This window comes from Hyaena hyaena, unplaced genomic scaffold (assembly GCF_003009895.1).
Source record: "Hyaena hyaena isolate Hyena2069 unplaced genomic scaffold, ASM300989v1 scaffold_57, whole genome shotgun sequence".
NCBI classification, from domain to species: domain Eukaryota; kingdom Metazoa; phylum Chordata; class Mammalia; order Carnivora; family Hyaenidae; genus Hyaena; species Hyaena hyaena.
Window position 1 is genome coordinate 4,320,929 of NW_024080690.1, and position 22,475 is coordinate 4,343,403.

At 44.6% G+C, this 22,475-nt stretch overlaps 1 gene segment (V, D, J or C); it reads left to right on the forward strand.

Annotated features, from left to right (window-relative positions):
- Positions 1-735: 735 nt before the first annotated feature.
- LOC120231555 lies at positions 736-15,136 on the forward strand. The segment is given in 3 exon segments: positions 736-768; positions 14,359-14,402; positions 14,754-15,136. Coding segments are annotated over 3 exon segments (432 nt in total).
- Positions 15,137-22,475: the final 7,339 nt, after the last annotated feature.

The window sequence follows — 22,475 nt, forward strand, 5'->3', positions numbered from 1 at the left end:
CGTTGAGGTCCCCACATGGCTTTGACATTAGTTCCCAGCACAGTGTTAGTGTTCATGTTCAGTTCTGCTAGGTAGGCAATGGTTATGTGAGATGATATCCTCAGGGGAAGCCATGCAAGAGTCAATAGGAACCTGCTGTCTTTTGTGAAATTTTAGGTGAGTCTAAATTAGTTCCAAGTACATTATGGCATTGCAATGAAAAAAGCTCAAATCAGAAAAGAATATAAGTGCTTATGGAAGAGTTCCACATTTCCCCTTCGATTTTTCCTTCATCCTCTGATTGTAATTCCAGTGCCTGCTGGTGATGACCGTGGTCTCCCATTATCTACAGCACAGCTATGTATTTGCTCAATCCTGAACTATACGGAAGGTGATCAAAGATTGCCAGTGACTACGTGGAGAATGAGAACTCCAAGTGACAGAGTTCAATGTTTGCTTAGAATTCCATTCCTCTTTGTGGCACCTGCGTGGCTCAGTCATTTAAGCTGCCAGGTGCCCCAGTGTGTGCCTTTACTCTTTAGGCTGCAGGGAATTTATGTCTTAGTTTCCTTTCAAACACAGACACGTTATATTACTTTGCCTACGTGGGAGCCCCCCTTCCTCCTCCTCCTCCCAGGCTGCTGTGCCCTCAAGGAGATTTGCATACTGTTCCCTAAGGGAGGACAAAGGCACAGGGTCTCAGATAAAACCTTCGCACCTGACATAAAATATCAGCTCATATCCTGAAGTGAGGGACCAGGACTCATCACATAAACTCCTCACAATGAGGTTCCCTGCTCAGCTGCTGGGGCTGCTGGTGCTCTGGATCCCAGGTGAGGACAAATGGAGGGTGAGAGAGGAACACCGTATGAGGAGGGAGAGCTCTGGAGACACCACTGCACTCCATGCCTATTTTGACCAAGTGTTGCAGACCTCTGTCCTACACTCTGGGAAGGGGAATGTGATGTGTAGATCTATGACAGTCAGGAACATTCCAGAAGGAACAAAGATCTATTATGTTCTAGGAAAGACTAGGACATAGAGAAAATGAGATGTTGTAGATGAGAGTGGAAACCCCTCTGCGTGTTACAAATCTTAGCATCTCTTTTGGAATTGGATACTTGGGGATATTAATAAAAATCACGAAAAAATGATTTATCCTGAAATAATAACTAAAGTAAAATTTTTTAAAAATGACTTACCATACTTGCATGTAATCTTGCATTTCTCTTATTCGCTCAGGATCCAGTGGGGATGTCGTGCTGACACAGACTCCACTTTCTCTGCCTGTCACCCTTGGACAGCCGGTCTCCATCTCCTGCAGGGCCAATCAGAGCCTCGTGCACAGTAATGGAAACACCTATTTAAGTTGGTTCCTGCAGAAGCCAGGCCAGTCTCCTCGGCTCCTCATCTATAAGGTTTCGAACCGGTATTCTGGGGTCCCTGACAGGTTCAGTGGCAGTGGGTCAGGGACAGATTTCACCCTGAGAATCAGCAGGGTGGAGGCTGAGGACACTGGAGTTTATTACTGCTTCCAAAATACACACACTCCTCACACAGTGATTCAGTCCCGAACACAAACCTCCCTCCTGTCACCGCCCCACGGCCCACACGTGCTGATGGTCTGGGGAGAAGCCACTGCACATTCTGAGTCTGAGGAGGAAAACACTAAAGAACCCAGGGGACTAGGTGGCAGCTGCCGACTCTGGGCCACAAAGGCCTTGGCTACAGCTCAAGCACCACACAGCGAGGCCCTGGAAATGGCACGTCCTTGTTGGCAGAAGCAGCAGAGGTTGAAGGGGCCTGAGGGCCCTGGGAGCAGGCGGTCATGAGAAAAAGCACAAGTGACTGAAAACCCTTCCTGGGTCTCCCTGCTTGGACTCCTGTCATCAATTCAGTCAGAGTGACAGGCAGACACCTGGGGCAGAATGTGGAACTAAGCTTCCAGACTCTGGCCAGGATGCTAAATGGATCAGGACCTTAGGACACTGTCCTGATTTCTGTTGATACCGGGTAATACATGGGTGATGCCCCACGTATCACTCACTTTCTGACTGTCCCTGCAAGAGGTGGTGGCCCTCTGTCCTGGAGACACAGTCAAAGAGACTGGAGACTGAGTCAGCACATTGTCCCCAGTGAAGCCTGGAAGGATAAACACAACAAATTGAACTGATGCACTGAGATCTTCGCAGCATAGATGAATCAGCTTGTGATAGTTGTCCCGAAGAGAAGTCCATGGCCTTGAGTACATGGCCTTGAATCCAGTCTGAAATGTCATCAGGAACAGGAAAAGGTAACAAGGGTGAGATCGGAAGCCTCGTGAAGGCGGGAGTACTGCAGTCATCAGTGACCTTGTCTCCCTGGGAATGAGACAGGGATTCTCCTTGTGCCCAGTCCTGAAAACCAATGTCATGTCCCCTTCAAGCCCTCCCAGGCAAACGGGTCACTCCCCTGGCTGCCATTCGTGGGGAAAACCAGGATCTAACTTCCTATTGTTACAACTTGGTCACTGAAATCTTGAACCAAGATCATTCCTGTTCTCCTACAGCAAGTGACCATGTCTCAAAGACATTGGGAATAGTGACAGAATTGGTATTAGAAGTATTCTATGAAGGGTAAGAATGATTTATAACTGGATATATGTCTTAGAGGTTAAAAGGGTACAAGAAATCAACTGAGAATCACTGGAGAGGTATTCTATTCCACACAGTCTTGGTCAAATACTTCCATCAGGCTGTTTAGAATGTTAAGTTTTGTAGTCCAGGAGAATTCCTATTTCTGGTAGATTGAAAAGACCTAATGAAAGGGTGATTGTCATATGCTCTTATTTTATATTTTTTTCTTCATTCCACATGATATTTTCTTACCTGAGAAAACAAAGTTTTGGCCATCGCTCCATGGAGAATACCATTGCCAACTCTCACCAAAACTACAGAGCAACCGAGGACCTAATTTTGTAGCCAACTTTCACCTGGACTTGATTCAGGACACCTGTCAACCAGATCCCAACACTGGGTCCTAACCCATGTGGAGGCAGAGAATTGGAGATTCTTACACTGTTTACACTCTAAGCATCAACAATGGACAGACTAGCGCTGTTATTCTTACTGTTCCCTATAATGTCATGTCCAACTCCCCACATATTCCCAGCCATGAACACAATCCCCAGTCCCAAGGCGCAGGGAGGCTCTTTTGTGATGCTGGCTCCACTTTCCCATTGCATCTGCACCGAAGGGGGCACCACTGCTTCCTTTAGTGAAAAGTGTGCACTATGTAAAGAAAGGTTGCACATCTCAGCTCGCAGCTGTTTGCCTGGAGAGAGGTCATTGCCCTGGGTCTTCCACTCAGCCTTAGTTACAAGGTGGGCAGGGCCGGTGTGGTGTTGCACTCCAACTTTGGGCGTGTCCCTTTCACTCCAACTCAAGGAAAGAACTGCTCCGGTGTCTGGAAGATTCGATGATGCATGATCCCACACACTTATTTAGTGCTTGTAACATAATGGACAAGCATCACAAAAAGAAAGAAAGAAAGAAAGAAAGAAAGAAAGAAAGAAAGAAAGAAAGAAAGAAAGAAAGAAAGAAAGAAAGAAAGAAAGAAAGAAGGAAGGAAAGAAAGAAGGAAAGAAAGAAGGAAAGAAAGAAGGAAAGAAAAGACAAGGAGACCTGTGTATCTAGATCAACTGTGGAATACTTCATAATGGAGAACGAAATTTTTATTATCACGTAGAATGCTGTCAGAACAAGTAACAGGGGATTACAGAAATTGTGGGTACCAAGTTGACTAATAAATGACTTAAAGATCAAAGTTTCCCCATCATTGCTCTCCAGTCCTAAGTCTATCAATAACAGGCACCTCATGATGGGGAAGTGGCTGACATGCCACTTTCAATCCAAACCACAGGAAAGAAACCCTATCTGTTCACGGTACATCAAGTACAATTTTGAGTCTTCATTTAAGTCCTCCTGAGCAACCCAGAACCACAGCAGTAACTGCCTTCACTTATGGTCTGTAGTCAGTACAGATTGGGGTGATGTCAGCCTTCCACGAACCCAGAGAAGAGGTAGAAGCCGAAAGCCTAAGCTACTGAGATGGTCAAGAATGAAGCCCGTCTATATGCTCAGTAAGCATCCAATCCTCCTCCCACACTCATGTATGCTCGAGATCAGTGTACTGAGAGTGGATAAGTCTTCATAGCAGAGCCCCAATGACAGACGGGAGATACATTGCAAATAGTCCAGAAGAATATGCAAGTATTTCTCACTGCACTCAGGAAATAAAGACACGTCCTAAATCCAGACTCCTCATCTCAGATAGAACTATGATGTCACCTCCAGCCCCACCTGTGAGGTGTCTGCAACCTCTCTAAACCCTACATAATTCCATCCCTTCTTCTGTGACCTATATTGCTTTTGCAAGTCTTCTGCTGAGACCCAGTGAGATACTATTTTTCCATTCCCATTCTCCCATCTTCTAATAGCCTCTGGCCAGGAGACAGAAGAGAGCTGAGTGAAGGGCAGTCTTCTGAACGTACCGAGTAATGGTGTCTGGAGGTGGGCAGTGAGGCAGATGCTGGGATGGTCACAGGGAGCGCTGCCGTGCCACATCCCAGGGGAGCATCCTACTGCGGGTGCACCCTGCTCCCTTCTCCACGAGATGCAGCTGAGGCTGTGAACAGGTCAATGATATAAATCTATCTGAATGAACAACTCAGATTCAGATGATACCAAAAAATCTGTAAAATGTAGTCAAGCGTCCATGGGAAGTCATTACAGTCTTCAGACTTCTTGCCCAAGAGACATAGAAAACGTGACTGTCCTCAACCTCCTCTTGAGGTTTACACATCCTTCCACGATTCAGCCAGAAGAGTTGCAACTCATACAGCTTAGGGAGAAACAGCTGAGCAGGGAGGCAGTAGCAAGTGCAGCAAAGCCTCTCTGACCCAGGGCCCAGGGGACGTTGGGGCTGTGGCACCATCTTGCAGCTTGTCACCCGTCCGATGCACCCAGGCCCAGTCCCCAGGAACCCTATTAATAGGGCTCTGAGCAGCCAGCCTAGGGCCCCAGGAGCCTATGCAAAGCATCAAAGAGTATGAAAGTGTCTGGTCGCTGCCTTGTGAAGCAGAGAATGGAAAGAAAGAGACAAAATATCATGACCCCAGGGAATGGGATTTGTATGCCCAAGAGACCCAGAAGTCACCTCAAACTATGATTCACAATATTATCCAGCAAAATTCCCAAATGTAAATTCTTGTTAGTACCAAGTGTTCCATTTCAAATCAGCTGAAGTTGACTTTAAAACATACAGCTCTTTTTGTAGTAAAATGTATGTTTAAGAGCATATAAGTTCAGAACCTAACTGAAACAGTATAAATGTGATGTGAGCACATGGAATCTACTCAAGTTGTTGGATAGAATGGAGACACAGTGCCCACATTTTTGTCTCTGGCTGTGGCTCTCTACTGAATTTAAATACGTATTTGAAGTTGCACTTGGACAACTGAGAGGAGCCTCCGTTTGTTCAAAGCAGACTTCTGTTAGTTCCCTCTAATCAAATATTGTCTGAGTAAATGTGTCACCACGTACTTATGAGTCACTCTTGTCACTGCTCCTTAGGTCAACCAGTGTTTCAAACAACATTTCAGATCGTCCCCAGCCCCCTCCGCTAAGTGACCTATGGGGAGGGGGTGGTAGGTGAAATAGTTTTATTCCCAGCTCTACAAGGAAGTTCTTCATTTATTCAGACTCCAAATCAACAGTACTTCCAGAATTACCCAAATCAGCTTCAGGAACTCGCCTGGGCATAGAGCATTGAAAACACATCAGACAGAACCTCCCACCTCCTAGTACTCTCCTTTCGCTGGAAAAGACAGTTAGCAAAGAGACACATGCCCTCTCTTCTGTTGCCACTCCCACCTTATGAGGTCTCTGTGTTGGAGCAGTGCCATCACTCGGGATGAGTGGGGCAGTGGGAGTCCAAGTCCTATCGTGTAACCTCATCTTTTGCCTACACAGAGTCAGAGGAAGAGAGAACAAGTCCATGCAGGATCACGGTTTTGTTTTGGAAAAATAAAGTCAACTGTAGTCTCCTATATTGTCAAGTCTCCAAATCATCTCTTGATCACAGACAGTAGTCTTTCATTCATAATTTCCCTGCAGCCTGAAACTAACCAGGACACAGGTCAATGACAATAACCAACACTTGAACACAGTGTATTAAAATTAATAGGACCCAGTTCCATCAGAGCAGTTTTCTATGGTAAATACTCATTTCTAGTGAAGGATACTATCTTTCAGTTTTTCTTTTTCCCACATTTTCTTGAAAAATGAACTTTATCTGCATAGAAGAGGTAAGCATTGATTCTTTATTTGCCTCCGATTATAGTGACTTCTTTGAAGCACTCACTGTTTCCTTCTATGATCCTTAACACAGAGCATGGGGTACAGATGGAAGAGTGGACATAGTATTCTTTCCTCCAAACGATCCAGTTTGTCCACTCAAGGCTCTCTGTTCCTATTTGGTAGTCTTGGTTTGGATAATGCTGATTCCAACCTAATTCCAAGGATGAAATGCAGGACAGTAGATTCTCTGTTCAGCAAGTTCTCCTCCTTGCCTGCAATGGTCTGTAGAAATCTGTCAAGAATGGCCATCACTGAAGCTTGATCATCCAGATAGAATCTCAAAGTTCCTGATAGAATGTGAGGAATGAATACTGTTTGTACAAGGAGCAGACAACACCAGAATCTTTAGGCATTCATGCCAAAGCTTCCCTTCATATGGAACTAGTGCAATGGAAGTCAAAGTGGAATGGGAGGAAGAAACTGGATCTTAGTGACATAAATAAGTGGCAGGATCAAACCTAGCCTTAAGCCTTCCACTCTGGACTTTTCATTATCATAAGTGTCCCGATTCCCTTTCCTATATAATATAGTGCAATTTGAGGCTTCTGGTAATTGCAACTGAAAATTTGCCAAAAGATGTTGTACTCTGAACCAACCCAATATGGTAATGAAATTGAAAATATCTCCATTTTATGTTTTGGCCTACAAAGTCTCACCACTGAAACTACAAAAGAAGCATTGTTTAAAATGGTCGGCTCCTAACCAGGAAAACCATAAAAAATGCAAGCCAATATGGTGATATCAGCCTTTTCCAGGGAGAAGTTCACCATTTTCTTTAGACTGTCAAAACTGGTATTTTTTAAGTCATTAAACATCCTTTACTTAAAGCATAAATTCAATTATTTTGGGGGTGCCTGGGTGTCTCAGTCGGTTAAGCGGCCAACTTTGGCTCAGGTCATGTTCTCGTGGTTCGTGAGTTGGGCCCCGCATCGGGCTCTGTGCTGACAGTACAGAGCCTGGAGCCTGCCTCGGATTCTGTGTCTCCTTCTCTCTCTGCTCTTCCCCTGCTTACTCACTGTCTCTCAAAAGTAAATACATGTAAAAAATAAAATAAAATATATTATTTTTATCATAGTTACAATCCTGAAAGAGAACAGGATCTTCTTCAGGAATGAGCACAGCCAATGGGATGGATTGGAAGACGTATACACACATGCACCCTACGTGCATGCACACATATCTACACATTGTCATAAAAGAATTGTAGCCAACTTGATAGCAGGTACAGCTGTTCTAGCTGTATACATTCACATGCATTCCATGAACTACTCCTCGTCATGAATTATACCATCTTGAAATCAGTAATCAGAAACTTCCAAATAAAGAAAAGTACAGGACCAGACACATTCAATGGTAACCTCTAGCAAACATTCAATGATTTCATATCTGTTCTTCTTGAGGTGCCTGGGTGGCTCAGTAAGGTTAACATCCGAATTTGGCTCAGGTCATGATCTTGTGGTTCGTGAGTTCAAGCCCCGGATCAGGTTCTGTGCTGACAGCTGGATGCCTGGAGCCTGCTTTAGATTCTGTGTCTCCCTCTCTCTTACCCTCCCCTTCTCATGCTCTGTCTCTGTATCTTCTCAAAAACAAATAAGCATTTAACAAAATTTGTCTATTCTTCTCAAAATTCCAAAAAGTTGGAGAGGAAAAAAGCTTCAAATTTCTTTTATGAAGCCAGCATTAACCTGATACCAAAACCAGACAAGGGTACCTAAAGAAAAAAATTACATGCCGATATCCTGGATGAATATAGATACAAAATAATAGCAAACCAAATTCAACAATGCATGAAAATGATCACACACCATGATCAGGTAGGACTCTTCCAGGGATGCAAGGATGGTTCACCATCCACAGAACAAACAACATGTTCTATCATATTAATGAAACTAAAGGTAAAAACCAGAGAATTGTCTCAAGAGATGCAGAAATAACATCTGATAAATCCAGTATCCATTCATCAGAAAGAGAAGAAATAACAAGTGTTAGAGAGGTTGTGTAGAAAGGGGAACCCTCAGGCACGATTGGTGGGAATGAAAACTGGTGCAGCCACTATGGAAAACAGTATGGAGTTTCCTCAAAACCTTAACAATGGAAGTACCATATGATCCAGCTATTCCACTTCTGGGTATTTATCTGAGGAGAACAAAATAGTAATTTGAAAAGATATCTGTACCAGGGTGGCCATTGCTGCGTTGTTTAAAACAGCCATGATAGGAAACAACCTCAGTATCCATCGATGGATAAATGGATAAAGGAGATGTGATATATACATACACACACACAATGAAATACTCCTCAGCCGTGAAAGGGAAGGAAATCCTGCCATTTGCGACAAAATGGGTGAAACTCTTCCCTCCCCCCAACCCCCTCGCCCCCATCCAAGCTAGTGAGCGGCTGGAGTCCCTTCTTCGCCCACATGGAGACACTGAAACTCCTCGTGGGCTAGTCCTTCTCAAGCTGGACCTCCAACCGCCTTGTAGAGCCACAGGCAGCTGCTGTAGAGAATGAAGTATGGACACAGAAGCCTCCTGAGAGCAGACTCAGACCCAGGAGGCTGTGCTCCTTGCGTGGCTTCATCGTGTGTGGACTTGATGTCGTTCACACAGCAGGCCAGGCACAGCCACCTGGCTTTTAGGGACTGGAGCTTCTCCACCACCAGGTGGCTATAGGTACCCTGTGTCTGTGAGAGCCGTGACACCTTCTCCACAATGTGTAGGGTGCACTCGGCCTCCCCCCTAAACATTTACATGGGATGGTGTGGTCCAAACTTCAGGTCATCCCTGAAACAAAGCTGAGAGTCACTTTTCACCCCAATAACAAAATTGAAACTTGCTCTAATATATAAAGAAAATCTTTGAGCGATAGCCAACAATTCACTTTGAATAAAACACAAAACTAAAGTGAAAGTGAGGAAATTTGAGTAGAAATTAGGAACGAATATTAAAAGGCCTGTTTCTCTGTAAAGTGGACCAAAGCGGTGGGAAAAGGCACAGGATGGAGAGGAAGAGGTGATATCACAGATAAGGGTCTGGCCCATGGGTCCCAATTTGGGTCAACTCTGGAGAGCGATCCCAGCTCTGCACCTCCCTATGGGGGTGGGTTAGGCTTTTGTCTGCCTGCATCACAACTCAACATCCTCCTCTGCTGAATCTGGCTTTCTCTCTTCAGAATGTTCATGTCAAGAATATTCCTCCAGCAGGGGCTCCTGGATGTCTCAGGAGGTTAAGCACTCGACTCCTGATTTCAAATCAGATCATGATCTCACCAATGCTGGGTTTGGGCCCCATCTCCAGCTCTTCGCTGACAATATGCAACCTGCTTGGATTCACTCTATCTCCCTCTCCCTCTGACCCTCTCCTGCAATCTCTCTCTTTCTCTCTCTTTCTCTCTCAAAGTAAATAAATAAACATCAAAAATATTTTTTAAAAAAGGAATATTCCCCAACCAGTGCTAAATTTGATGTGAGTCTGCTGTGCAGGGAACAGTGAACGATGATGTCTGTGGCACAGGCCAGATTGTCATAATGACCCTCAGAGGTAAGAGGTGTTCATTGTCCAAAATCAACAGGGATAGAATAATGGCAGAAATTGGGATCGGTGGCAATAGACCTTGATCACATGTTATTAGAAATAAATCAGTGCGCAGCCACTTAGAGAAGTTTGTCTCTCTTACTGGAAAACTCTAGGTCAGGTGAGCTGAAGCCTAAAGTCACTGCTTCTGACTCAGTTCCTCCACCTCAGCCAGGTCAGCATCTCAAAGCTCATGGACTGAGTGCAAGGTCAGGTCTTGAAGGAAGGGCCCTGAAGCTTTGCCAGAGATATATTGAGCACATCTTGCTCCCTCAGTTTCCCTAAGCAACTCAGGGCTCAGGGCCTGTGCTCAGAATGTCCCTTCTCTGCCCTGATGAGGAAGCTCACTGCTAGGAGGAGACAAGGGGAAAGGCCATGCTCCAGTGGGTGGAGAAGGAAACTTTTCTCTGTGCTTAGTGTTTAGTGTTTGAGAAATTAGAAGGAACGAAACAGAGGGTTCATATATAAATCTTTAGTTGGCTTGGATGGTGCCAGAATTTTCTTCTAGAGTCTTGGTGTTGACTGAATATGTTAATGCTTTATACCCTCTCTGTATTTCTCAGGATAAATAAATAAACTTATAAAAAGTATAGATTTGAGACACCTAGCGTCTTGTTTCCCACCTGGACCTCATGGAAGGTCTGAAACACCGCTTACAAGTCTTATTAATTACAAGTCAATTAATTTGATGGGCTCAGGTTTAGAGATTTTAAACATTGAGGGGGAAAAAAATGCCTGTATACAATGAGGAACCCTCTTTTTTTGGGTCAACAGTGAGTGTAGGAAATTTTTTTTTTTAATTTTTTTTTAAATGTTTTATTTATTTCTAGGAGAGAGAATCAGCGTGAGCAGGGGAGGGTCAGAGAGAGAGGGAGTCACAGACTGAAACAGGCTCCAGGCTCTGAGCTGGCAGTCAGCACAGAGCCCGACGCGGGGCTCGAACCCATGAACCGCGAGATCATGACCTAAGCGAAAGTCGGAAAGTCGGACGCTTAACCGACTAAGCCACCCAGGCGCCCCAAGTGTAGGAAAATTTTTTTTAATGTTTTTTTTATTTATTTATAGGAGAGAGAGAGAGAGAGAGAGAGAGAGACAGCGTGAGCAGGGGAGGGTCAGAGAACGAGGGAGTCACAGACTCTGAAACAGGCTCCAGGCTCTGAGCTGGCAATCAGCACAGAGCCCGACGCGGGGCTCGAACCCACGAACCGCGAGATCATGACCTAAGCGAAAGTCGGACGCTTAACCGACTAAGCCACCCAGGCGCCCCCCAAGTGTAGGAAATTTTTAAGCCTTTTCTAGATCCCAAAAGAATTTTTATAAGATTTTACATTTTCTGGATATTTTTGGGCGAGAAATTACAAGACCAGGAATCAAACAGAAAAGGGGACTTTTAACTTTCCTATGTTTCATAGGCAATAGTAATACTCTTTGAAATTCCAGCATTCTAAAGAAAATTGTCTAAAATTAATCTCTTTAAAATGGATATACAGTAAAAGAAACACGATAGATCACTATTTCTCATCCATAATTCCAAACTTTTCATTTTCACGTACAAAAAATGTGTGATATAATTCTTTTTTTTTAGTATAGTTAACACACTGTTATATGATGTGATTCATGATCTGACATCTGGAATGAATAGTCCTTAAACTCACTTTAAGATGGATAAGATTGGTTTACATTTTTCCTTTTGATTTTTTTCCTCATGGTTTTTATTTTCAGTTACTTAATTCTCTGAATTCATTCATGAGAAGGATTCATTAAGAGGACTGCAATTTTCAAGGGGAACATGACTGCATAGGCTACCCCTATAAGAGAGATCAATGAGGAAAACCACCCAAAAAAGTAAATAAAATGCCAACTAGTAACATATGGGACATGGGATGTTATAAAGCTGATTCTATCGTAATATTTCACTACCAACCTAGTCCCTCCACAGAACTCAGGGTTTACTTTCAATATCACTTTTACACAATGTCTTTTCCCATCCTGATACAAAATCTTCCTGGAGGATTTCTAGGTTTTCACACTGACCTTGTTTGTGTAATCATGCCTACCATTGTATGTTTTCAGGGTTTTCTTGTTTTTTTCTTTCTGGTTTTTCAGTTTGTTGTGCCTGAATCGCGAGTCCCAGAGACCTCCAAGGAGCGGCACCGATGCAAATACGAAAGGGTCCTTATTACAAGCTCGAGCAGGGTCTCGCCTGCCTACCGGTGTCAAGGCAGCAAGGTGAAGTGAAGAACATTAGTGAACAGGGTTTTTAAGGAGTAAGGGATGGGGGTGTTACAGTACATGTAGCATCATCACACAAGCACCAATTACAATTACAGCTTTGACCTTTCAGTATCTGTGAGGTGTTCATTCCTTTTGGTGGGACCCAATCATGATTGTTGAGAATCCTTTGAAAATGACCAATTATGAGGTGAGTTTAAAGGGCCCACGTGGGGTTCAGGCAAGCGGTGAGAAATTGGCTAGTTTGTATCTGCAGTTCCCAGCCTTGACTCAGACCATAGGAGTGGGTTTTTTTTGTTTTTTTTTGTTTTGTTTTTTCATTTTGATTAGCTGAACTGAAGGCGGTCCGAGGATGGCTTTAGCCTTGAACAGTCTGAGGCTTTTCCTGGAACTGGGACTGGGGCCATGTGCAGCCCGAGGTTGCTCTTAATGGAGGACTTAATTTTTGGCTCTTTAAGTTCAGTGTGATTTGGGTTTAAATTCCCTGAGATTTAATGAAACCACAAATCCTCTCTCAGTTTCTCCGAAAGTTTGTTTACAGGACTGTGACTCCCTTTGTGAGGTCACTTGAAGCAGACACAATTCTCTGAAACGATTCAATATGACAGATGCCAGGCTGTTGCAGGGAGGATCATCAGGCCATGTCCCTATTTTCATGACCGATGGTTGGTAAACTGATGCCTCCAGCAGCTCTGAACCCGGACCTGATTCCACAGTGACTGTCGTTAAGTGGAGACCCAAGAAAATGTCAGTCATAGACGGAGGTTACACCCCGACATTAAAATGTTGTCCCAGGTATTGCTATTCTCACATACAGAATCTGATTTTGAACTCAGGGACTCATAGCTGTTGCCGCCTCACGTAAACCAGTGTGAGATTCAGCTTCTCCCACGGCGCTAACAGGACCCCAGAACCTCTGACAGACACTGGGTTTACACGGGGCACAAGGTGGCTTCTTTGTTTAAGCGTCTGACTTCAGCTCTGATTATGATCACCCAGTTTGTGGGTTCGAACCCTCGTCAGGTTCTGTGCTGATAGCTCAGAGCCTGGTGCCTGTTTCAGATTCTGTGTCTCCCTCTCTCTCTCTGCCCCTCTACCACTTGTGCTCTATATCTCTGTCTCAAAAATAAATAAACTATAAGATAGATTTTTTAAAGAAAAAAAGAGTTTGGTTATACATGATGAGAAGACAGCATATAGCATCCAAAAGAAAATAGTAACAAAGAAAAGGATACATTACAAAATTAAACATTCTTCATTCTCTCCAATCTGCTTAGGAATTGTTTCCCGTAAGAAATTCCTGACTTGGGGGAGAAGAAGGATGTGTTTCACTGTGTATCTACAACTCATATATACCATATGGTGTGTGTGTCTATGTATCTATCTATCTATCTATCTATCTGTCTGTCTGTCTGTCTAAATATCTAGGGTGAAAGAGAAGAAAGACAGGGTACACACCATGTTGTAAAAAATGGTAAAAAAAAAATCGAACACTCACTGCCTGAAGCATAAAATTCTAGTCCTTTCCTCGTCTCCTAAGCAGAGCTATTATTTCTCTACCTGTGAGTGATTCTTTCTCCGTGTGAAGGTCTTTTTACTTTCATCTTCTCAAGAAGCCCCTGGGTGAGTATAATTCATTATTTAATGATTATTAAAGTGTCTTAAAACATTAGCCTGGAAACAGCAGACATCAGAGGCTCTAGAACTCTCTCTAGCTCTCTAGTTCATCCTGTGGTTTGGAGATACTCTGCCAATCAGCCGGAGTGGGGCAGCTCTGTTTCCTCCTGGACAGTAGCTGAGAGGACTCCAAGCAGGATGGGAGTACACCTGCCAGAAAGTGACTCAGGACACTCAAGTCCACACCCTCAGGGTCTCTGGAGCTTTCTCAGAAGGGCAGGGCTGTGAGCACTATGTCTTCCCAGACACTCAGATCCTTCTTCCCACACAGCAGTAAGGAATTTGTCTCTGGTAGTTTCCCTCCAAGCACAGAAGACATGGGAAGGTACTTTGCTCACAGGAGAGGTCCCTGTGGCCCTGCCTTTGGCTCTTTCCCCTCTGCCACACCCCCCAGGGGATTTGCATGTGGCCCCCTGGGAGGCCCTGCCCTGTGACATAAAGCTCAGCTCTGTGCTTCTCTTTACCTGTGAGGACCCATCAGTCCCACTTCTCACAATGAGGTTCCCTGCTCAGCTGCTGGGGCTGCTGGTGCTCTGGATCCCAGGTGAGGGCGGAGGGGGTGAGAGAGGAGCACGGGGTGTTGGGGGAGAGCTCTGGGGGCGCCCCTGCTCCCCATGTGTATTCTGTCCTTGGGTGGGACTGCCCTCCAGCAAGGGGAATTTAATTTGGGGGCCTGGGAAATCAAGAAGAAACGGAAAGGAACAAGGAACACAGCTTTAGTGAGATGTTGGGGAATAAAGAGGCTGCTTTGTGCCTGCAATTCTTGGGTTGCCTTTGGAAATTGTATATAATTAGAATATGAATCCAATCACAAGAAATGCTTTTGTCTAAAACACTAAAAGAACCTTAAATACAGAAAAAGTAGCATCACATTGTGTTTCTCTCATTACTTTAGGATGCAGTGGGGATGTGGTGCTGACGCAGACCCCACTCTCCCTGCCCGTCACCCTTGGACAGCCGGCCTCCATCTCCTGCAGGGCCAGTCAGAGCCTCGAGGACAGTGATGGAAACACCTATTTAGATTGGTACCTACAGAAGCCAGGCCAGTCTCCACGGCTCCTCATCTATCTTGTTTCCAACCGGGCCTCTGGGGTCCCAAACAGGTTCAGTGGCAGCGGGTCAGGGACAGATTTCACCCTGACAATCAGCAGGGTGGAGGCTGAGGATGTTGGAGTTTATTACTGCATGCAAGCTACACATGATCCTCCCACAGTGATTCAGCCCCGAACACAAACCTCTCTGTGTGGCGTGTCACCACCCTCCACATGTGTTGCTTGAGTGGGGAGCAGGCGCAGCAGAGCCTCCGTTGTCCTTAGAGGCAGGTGCTGGGGATGTCAGGGCATCGCGTGCAGCTGAGGGCTCTGGACCATGTCCTGGCCCTTTAGCTGCACCAGCCCAACGCGGCAGGACCCGCCCCGGAACGGAGGTGATTGACATGTCCTCTGAGCAGTAAGAGGGAAGGAAGAGCAGACCTGCACCCCATCTACACCCTCCTCACCTGTGTGCATGGGTCAAGGGCATGGAGTCAGTCAAAGAGCCAGCAAACGGAGGCATATTTGTGACAACACAAGTTGAATACATTTGGAGCTAACAAGTTTTGCTATTTTCAATACAATAATATTTGGTATCGTGCAGATATTATTTCTCATTTTTGCACATTGTGAACTTCTTCATTACCAGTTACACAAATCCCTCTTGTACAATGTTCTCCAGACAACGTTCCATGCACACTATTCCCACAGCAAACATGGCTGAGAACACTTCGTCAAAGCATTTGGTGTTCGAGGACCTAAACACATTGTTGTAACTTCATAGCACAGATGAGCTTCTGCTCCTGTAAAAAGATGCGGTCATTACACACAATGGACATCACTCACCATAGAAGAGAATGAAGTACTGCATTTGTGACAACATGGATGACCCATGACGGTATTATGGTAGGTGACTTACGTCAGACGGAGAAAGACAATAACCATATGATTAGGATTTCATTTATATATGGAATCTAAAAAGCAAGACAAAGGAAAGACATCAAAAGACATATAAACAGACAGATGGATACAGAGAACAAACTGGTGGTTGCCAGACGGGAAGCAGGCAAAGGGGATGGAAAAATGGCTGAAAATGTATGAGAGGCACAGCCTTCCAGTAACAGAATGAGTAAGTCACTGTGATGAAAGCACAGGGAACACAGACAGTGCTCTTGTCATAGTGTCCGTGGGGACAGATGACAGCTACACCTGTGAGCACAGCATAGGGAATGGGCTAGTCTGATGTCTATGTCTTACACCTGACACAAATGCAATGTTGTGTGTCTCCATACTTCAATACAACAACAACAACAACACACACAAACACAAATATACACATGTGCACACACAGAACCTATCCAGGAGGATTTTGTCTCAATGACCCTTTTCTGAGACAAAAAGGGAGTTCTCAGAATTCAAAAGGAGGTTCTGAGAAAACAAAACAAGCTGAATACTGTAGAGCATAGAATGCACCTCATGGACCACAGGAACTGTAAGAATGATATAAAGTTTGTTTCCAAGAAGGGATCATTTAAAGATCACCTACACTACTTTGGAGATGACAAATTTGGTAATATGGTCAGAAACTATTTCCTACAATAGGTAAATACGTTAATTTTACGGAACAAGGTCTTACCTAAAAATGAACTTCTATTGTATGTTCCATTGAAAATGTAAATAAATTACATGCTTTGAGTAGATCTCAATAAATATTGTGCTCAAATATTATATCTGACTTAACTTGGGCTCATGTCAATTACCTGCCATAACAGAGTGCATTAGAAGTAAAAGTATGTTTTAGGGGCCCCTCGGTGGCTCAGTCAGTTAAGCGCCCAACTTCAGATCAGGTCATAGTTTCAAGGTTAGTGAGTATGAGCCTTGCATCAGGCTCACTGGTGATAGTGTAGAGCATGCTTGGGATTCTCTCTCGACCTCTCTATGCTCCGTCTCTACTTGTGCTCTCTTTGCCTCTCTGCCTCTCTCTCAAAATAAATAAATAAACTTAAAGAAAGTTTAAAAAAAAAAGACAATGCATCAGTGTATTTCCACAAATTCACAGTGGACACACACGTGCATCCTAAATGGTCCTCATCCATCCCACGGTCACTGGTGTGGAGTCGGGGGAAGCTGTCCATGTCTATGAGAGGGCACCGGGGGACACTGCAGTGTCATAGCCCCAAACACAAACGTCCCCAGGAGGCTCAGCCTCTCAGGGCGACAGCAGCAGCAGTAATGACAGAAAACCACAAAGCTCTGATGGCCATTCACACCCTCCCACCCTCCTCCAGAGATGGCCCCCAGATGTACGTGCTATCTGTGAGACTGAGGAAGGTTCTAGAAGGAACTAGGGCTTGTGCTCTGGTGAGGACTGTGACACAGAAGGTAGGGAGGGAGTCAGCGATGGTTAGAGACCTCTCTCCACTTCACAGATGTCAGGTTCATTATTGTGATTGTGCATTTTCGGTGCCTGCTGGAAGTCACAAGTAATGGGAGAAACACAAAGTCGTATTTTAGCTACAATAAATGAGATGGAAACAATGAAACTTGCTAAAAATATTTGTATCTAACTTGGCACTTCTCTTTCCTTTCTTTAGGATCCAGTGGGGATATTGTGCTGACCCAGACCCCTCTGTCCCTGCCCGTCCCCCCTGGACAGCCGGCCTCCATCTCCTGCAGGGACAGTCAGAGCCTCCTTCACAGTAACGGAAACATCTATCTGAATTGGACCTCAGTGTCCTCACTAACCCAGGGACAGGTCTCTCTGCACTCGGGGGCTGGACCTGCTGCAGCACCCTCCTCTGCTCTGGGCCATACTCAAAGCCGCCTGACTTCATGTCACCAGGTCCCAGGGCCAGACCAGTCCTCCTAGAGGTGGATGGGCTTGTCCCGGCGTCGGACACCAAAGGTGATTCCTTCTGAGAGGCAAAGACAGACAACGAACACAATGGAAGGGAAGGTGCTCCCAATCCTGGTCATGGGGTCCCCAGGCAGGGATCTCTCACCAATGGGGAAAAATATTTTATGGAAATAATGAGTCTAAAATTTTACTGAGGGCTGCTGGAATGCTAGACCATAAGAGAGCCGCTCTTTGGGTTGAGGTTGATCCCCACTCACTAGAGTAAGAATAGGAAATGTGGGGGGAAAATGTGCCCGAGGCAGTTTCTCATCAATTTTTACAGCCTACAGTTTTTTGTGAAATCTCGTAATTCCATCATGTGACTGCTCCAGAGGACTCAGAACTCATTCATTCTATTTTTATGTTATTTTGTATTTTATTTTGTTGCAGGATTCTCGCTCAGAGAGTCGTGACACCGAGACTTTTCTTTCCAGGAAGCAACTTTATTTTGCCGGCACCGCTCAGTTGGGTTCGTACCCAAAAGAACTGAGCGGCCCACACCATATGGTATAGGGTTTTTTATGCATTTTCTATTTCTTTGTCTCCCATATATGGTAGTACACATAAACATGTAGTCTGATTAAGTTGTTTCAGTTTACAGGAACATGGGGGATGTAGGCAGCTGGACTCATATCTAGGTGACCTTGAAGTCTTCTCTTCTCTCTTCTTCAATTTTTTTCGTTCTCCTTAGGGAGGGGTTCCTACCACAATTTCTTTTATTTCTGATCCTTATTCTGTGCAAGGCTGAGTAGGTGCTTTAGGAGATCAACATGCAATTTCTGGAAGCACTACTAAGTGAAGGCAGGTGAAGCTTCCAGCAGCACTTGGACCTTGGGTGCCCCTGGGCTCCTGCTACAAAAGGCCAAATGGATGTAAAGGTCACTGGTGTGCAGCTGTGGCTCTCATAGGTCACTCTGTCGCTCTCTTCATTTACTCATGCAGACGGAACCTGTATGGTCAGTGGCCACTGAATACTCCATTCAGCTCTTGCCTCTTTCTTGGTCTGAAGTTCAATTTGTGTTAAGAAATGAATAAAAGGAGAGGGTCAAAGGGAATTTCGGGTAATTTTTAAAAATCACTTTAAGTGATTTAATCTGATCTTGCTTATTCCAGATCATCTAATATTCACTTCTTCAAAATTTGTTTAAGCATTTTGTAGATTCTTGAAAGAGCTGAATATGGAAGAAAAAGTGAACTTGAGATTTGCAGCTTATAGTATCCATTTTTCTGCAAATAGATTAGCTTTTCTAAATAAAAAAGAAACAAAATTATTTTTTCCCGGGAATACTAAATTCAATTTCTCTCTTCCAAGTCTCAAATTCTTTGTTCAACAGAACTTCAACTTAAGTTTAAAAGGCTAGAATCCTGGGGCACCTGGGTGGCTCAGTCAGTTAAGCGTCCGACTTCGGCTCAGGTCATGATCTCACAGTTCGTGGGTTCGAGCCCCGCGTCGGGCTCTGTGCTGACAGCTCAGAGCCTAGAACCTGTTTCGGATACTGTGTCTCCCTCTCTCTCTGACCCTCCCCTGCTCATGCTGTCTCTCTCTATCTCTCAGAAATAAATAAAAAACATTAAAAAAAAAAAGGCTAGAATCCTATGTCTCAAGCAAACCAGGGTTTCTTACAAGGTCCCAACAGGCGGTGTAAGCAATTATTAAATTTGCAGACAAGCTGTGACTTTGAGACCATTGGAGCAGAGACTTCCCTTTCTGCCAGGGCGAGCCTAGGGCAGGTCTTAGAGGAGGTGAAAACTTACCAGGCAGAGAAGCTCGGATGGCAATAGAGTGATTATCTTACTCTGCCCGGTTAGTCTGCACACAGCAGAGTTTCACACTGACAGACAAAATGCCTTCATCTCCAGCACATGAACTGTGTACTTGTATATGATTTTTTATACTGATTTCAAAAAAAGGAAACAGAACTAAGACAAATAGTTGGATATAGATTCATAATCAGGAGAGGAAGAGTAAGGTCTTGGGATTCAGAAAAGTCAGGTGGGTAAGCATACCTGGTCTCTCAGGGCTTTGAGAGAACCTCTCTGCTCAGAGGATGAAACACATGCATGAGCCTCTCCGACCTCCCTGTACCCGGGAGTCATCCCCTCGTGGGTGAAACATTGTAATTGTTCCGAAGAGTTGGACACATTTAATCCCAGGGGCCTCAGGTGCGGAACTCCCCTCCAGGTCACCTACGGTTGGGGGTGTCCTCAATGGCTGGGTTGATCTCGGTTGTGACAATGACGTCACCTGATCTTTAATCAGGATGTACCTCCATTCGTCTCCATGGAAGGAGGAGGCCTCTGTGTGTGTCTGAGCTTCAACAACACAGAGTGGGTTTGGGCTGTTTGGACCCACAAAGTGTACAGCACACATGCCCACAATGGGGGAGAGTCTCTTACTCTTCACCTGTGACAGGACACAGACTCAGAAGTGCCCCCTGCAACACTGCCTTCCCACGTCACGCTCACACTTCTAGTGTCATTGAGCCTGAACTAATCTCCTCCAACACAGACAAAACTAAAGCAACACCCACCTGTATAAGATTTTTTCTCAATCAGCTGCTGATGGTCAAGTATAGACACACAGAGCTGCTCTGTCCCCCCCACACAACCCACATGTCCCTTCACCAGATGTAACCATTTGTGTCCAGGCTGCTTTGACCAACCTGGCTCATGGGTACTTTTGGTGTCCAGGGCACAGGATGGTCTGTTAGAATTAAGAGCATCACACTTTCTGTTTACAGGGAGTATAGGAAAGACATAAAGCCTGGGTAACCAATTCTATAGAAAGTTACCTGTGTGGTGTATTTCAGAGAAACAGATTATGTGATAAAACACCAGCCAGAATCAGAGACTCTTACAGATTTTACATTAATTTCACAGAAAATAACAAAACCGCCTGAAACTGAAGCATTGTAAAGAATACTTTGTAAGAGTAGACTTTTCAGGCATTGATTGGTAACAAAAGAAAACACATGTTTCTCATTGTTCCTTTTTTTGTCACAATCCACGTTTCCAGTTTGGGTGATCGTCTCTAAGCCTGCCAGAACAAAGTACCACAGAGCTGGGGGTCAAAAGGGCACCATTCTCCAGTGCTGGAGCTCTGGGGTCACAACTTCTGGAATAATGCTGGTGAGCTGCTCTGACCCAGCACCCAGGTCCCTAGTGAGCACCTTCGATGCAAGTCCATGGAAATGTCCAGGATACACTGAAAGTTGAAGGGAGTGAATCCTGTTTCTCTTGTTCTAACACACAGAACCTTCTTCTAAACTGGGAACTCATGGCTTTGGCTGCACAAAATACATGAAAAGAAAGAGTATACGTGGGAAGAGATTTTCCATAACTATGCAGAAAAAAATAATTTAAAATTATGCCTTGATCCTTTCGTTCCACTATATTTATTACCAGAAACATACATTTCTTTTGCCCTTTCCTCCTGTCTTTAACAGAGCTGGATACCAGTGGAGAACACTTTTGCACTGGCTGGTGGGAATGCAAGCTGGTGAGGCCACTCTGGAAAACAGTATGAGGGTTCCTCAGAAAATTAAAAATGAGCTGGGTTAAGACCAAGCAATGACACCTCTAGGTATTTATTCAAAGGATACGAACATGCTGATTCAAAGGGGCACATGCCCCTCAATGTTTATAGCAGTGCTAGCAACAATAGCCAAACTATGGAAAGAGCCCAAATGCCCATCAATTGAAGAATGGATAAAGAAGATACACACACACACACACACACACACACACACACACAGAGAGAGAGAGAGAGACAGAGACAGAGACAGAGACAGAGAGAATGGAATATTATCAGCAATCAAAAGAATGAAATCTTGCCATTTGCAACAACATGGATGAAACTAGAGAGTATTAAGCTAAGCCTAATAAGTCAGTCAGAGAAAGATAAATCTCATGTGACTTCAGTCATATGTGGAATTAAGAAACAAAACAGATGAACATAGGCCAAGGGATGGAAAAATAAGATGAAAACAGAGAGGAAGGCAAACCACAGTGACTCTTAAATGTAGAGAACAAACGAAGGGTTGCTGGAAGGGTGTTGAGTGAGGGAATGGGCCAAATGGGGGATGGGCATTAAGGATGGCACTTGCAGGAATGAGCACTGGGTGTTATATTTAATTGATGAATCACTAAATTCTAGTCTTGCCACCAGTATAGCACTATATGTTACCTACCTTGGATTTAAATTTTAAAATAAGTAAAACAAAACACATACACAAACAGAACTATCAGCTCTCTAAGTGACGTACAGAGTTTTATTTTATTTTTTTGGTGTGGTCAAGATCTTCTGACCTGATGCTTTAGGGAGTTTCATTCACAGGGCCTAGCACTTGCATCCAGCCTTCTCCACCAGCAGACAGCAGACCTCTCGGGAACTACCTCCAGTCCCTGCAGTTATTTGGAGAAAATTCTGGGGGTCACTAGCAATGGACGTGGGAGCTCTTGATTTCTCTAGACCAGGGAGCCAGGCAAGATCATTAAATGCAGTGAAGCTGAGATCCAACCAGAACTGAGAACCTGACGTCCTGCTTTCCTGTGCACGTGTCACCCTGTGTTCCCGGCCCTTCCCAGAGGCGTGGGGAAGGCCAGCGGGACAGAAAAGACAGAAACAACAGCAGACATCACCACTGAGAGGGTAAAATAAAATGTGTTGCATGTACAGACTGATTGAATC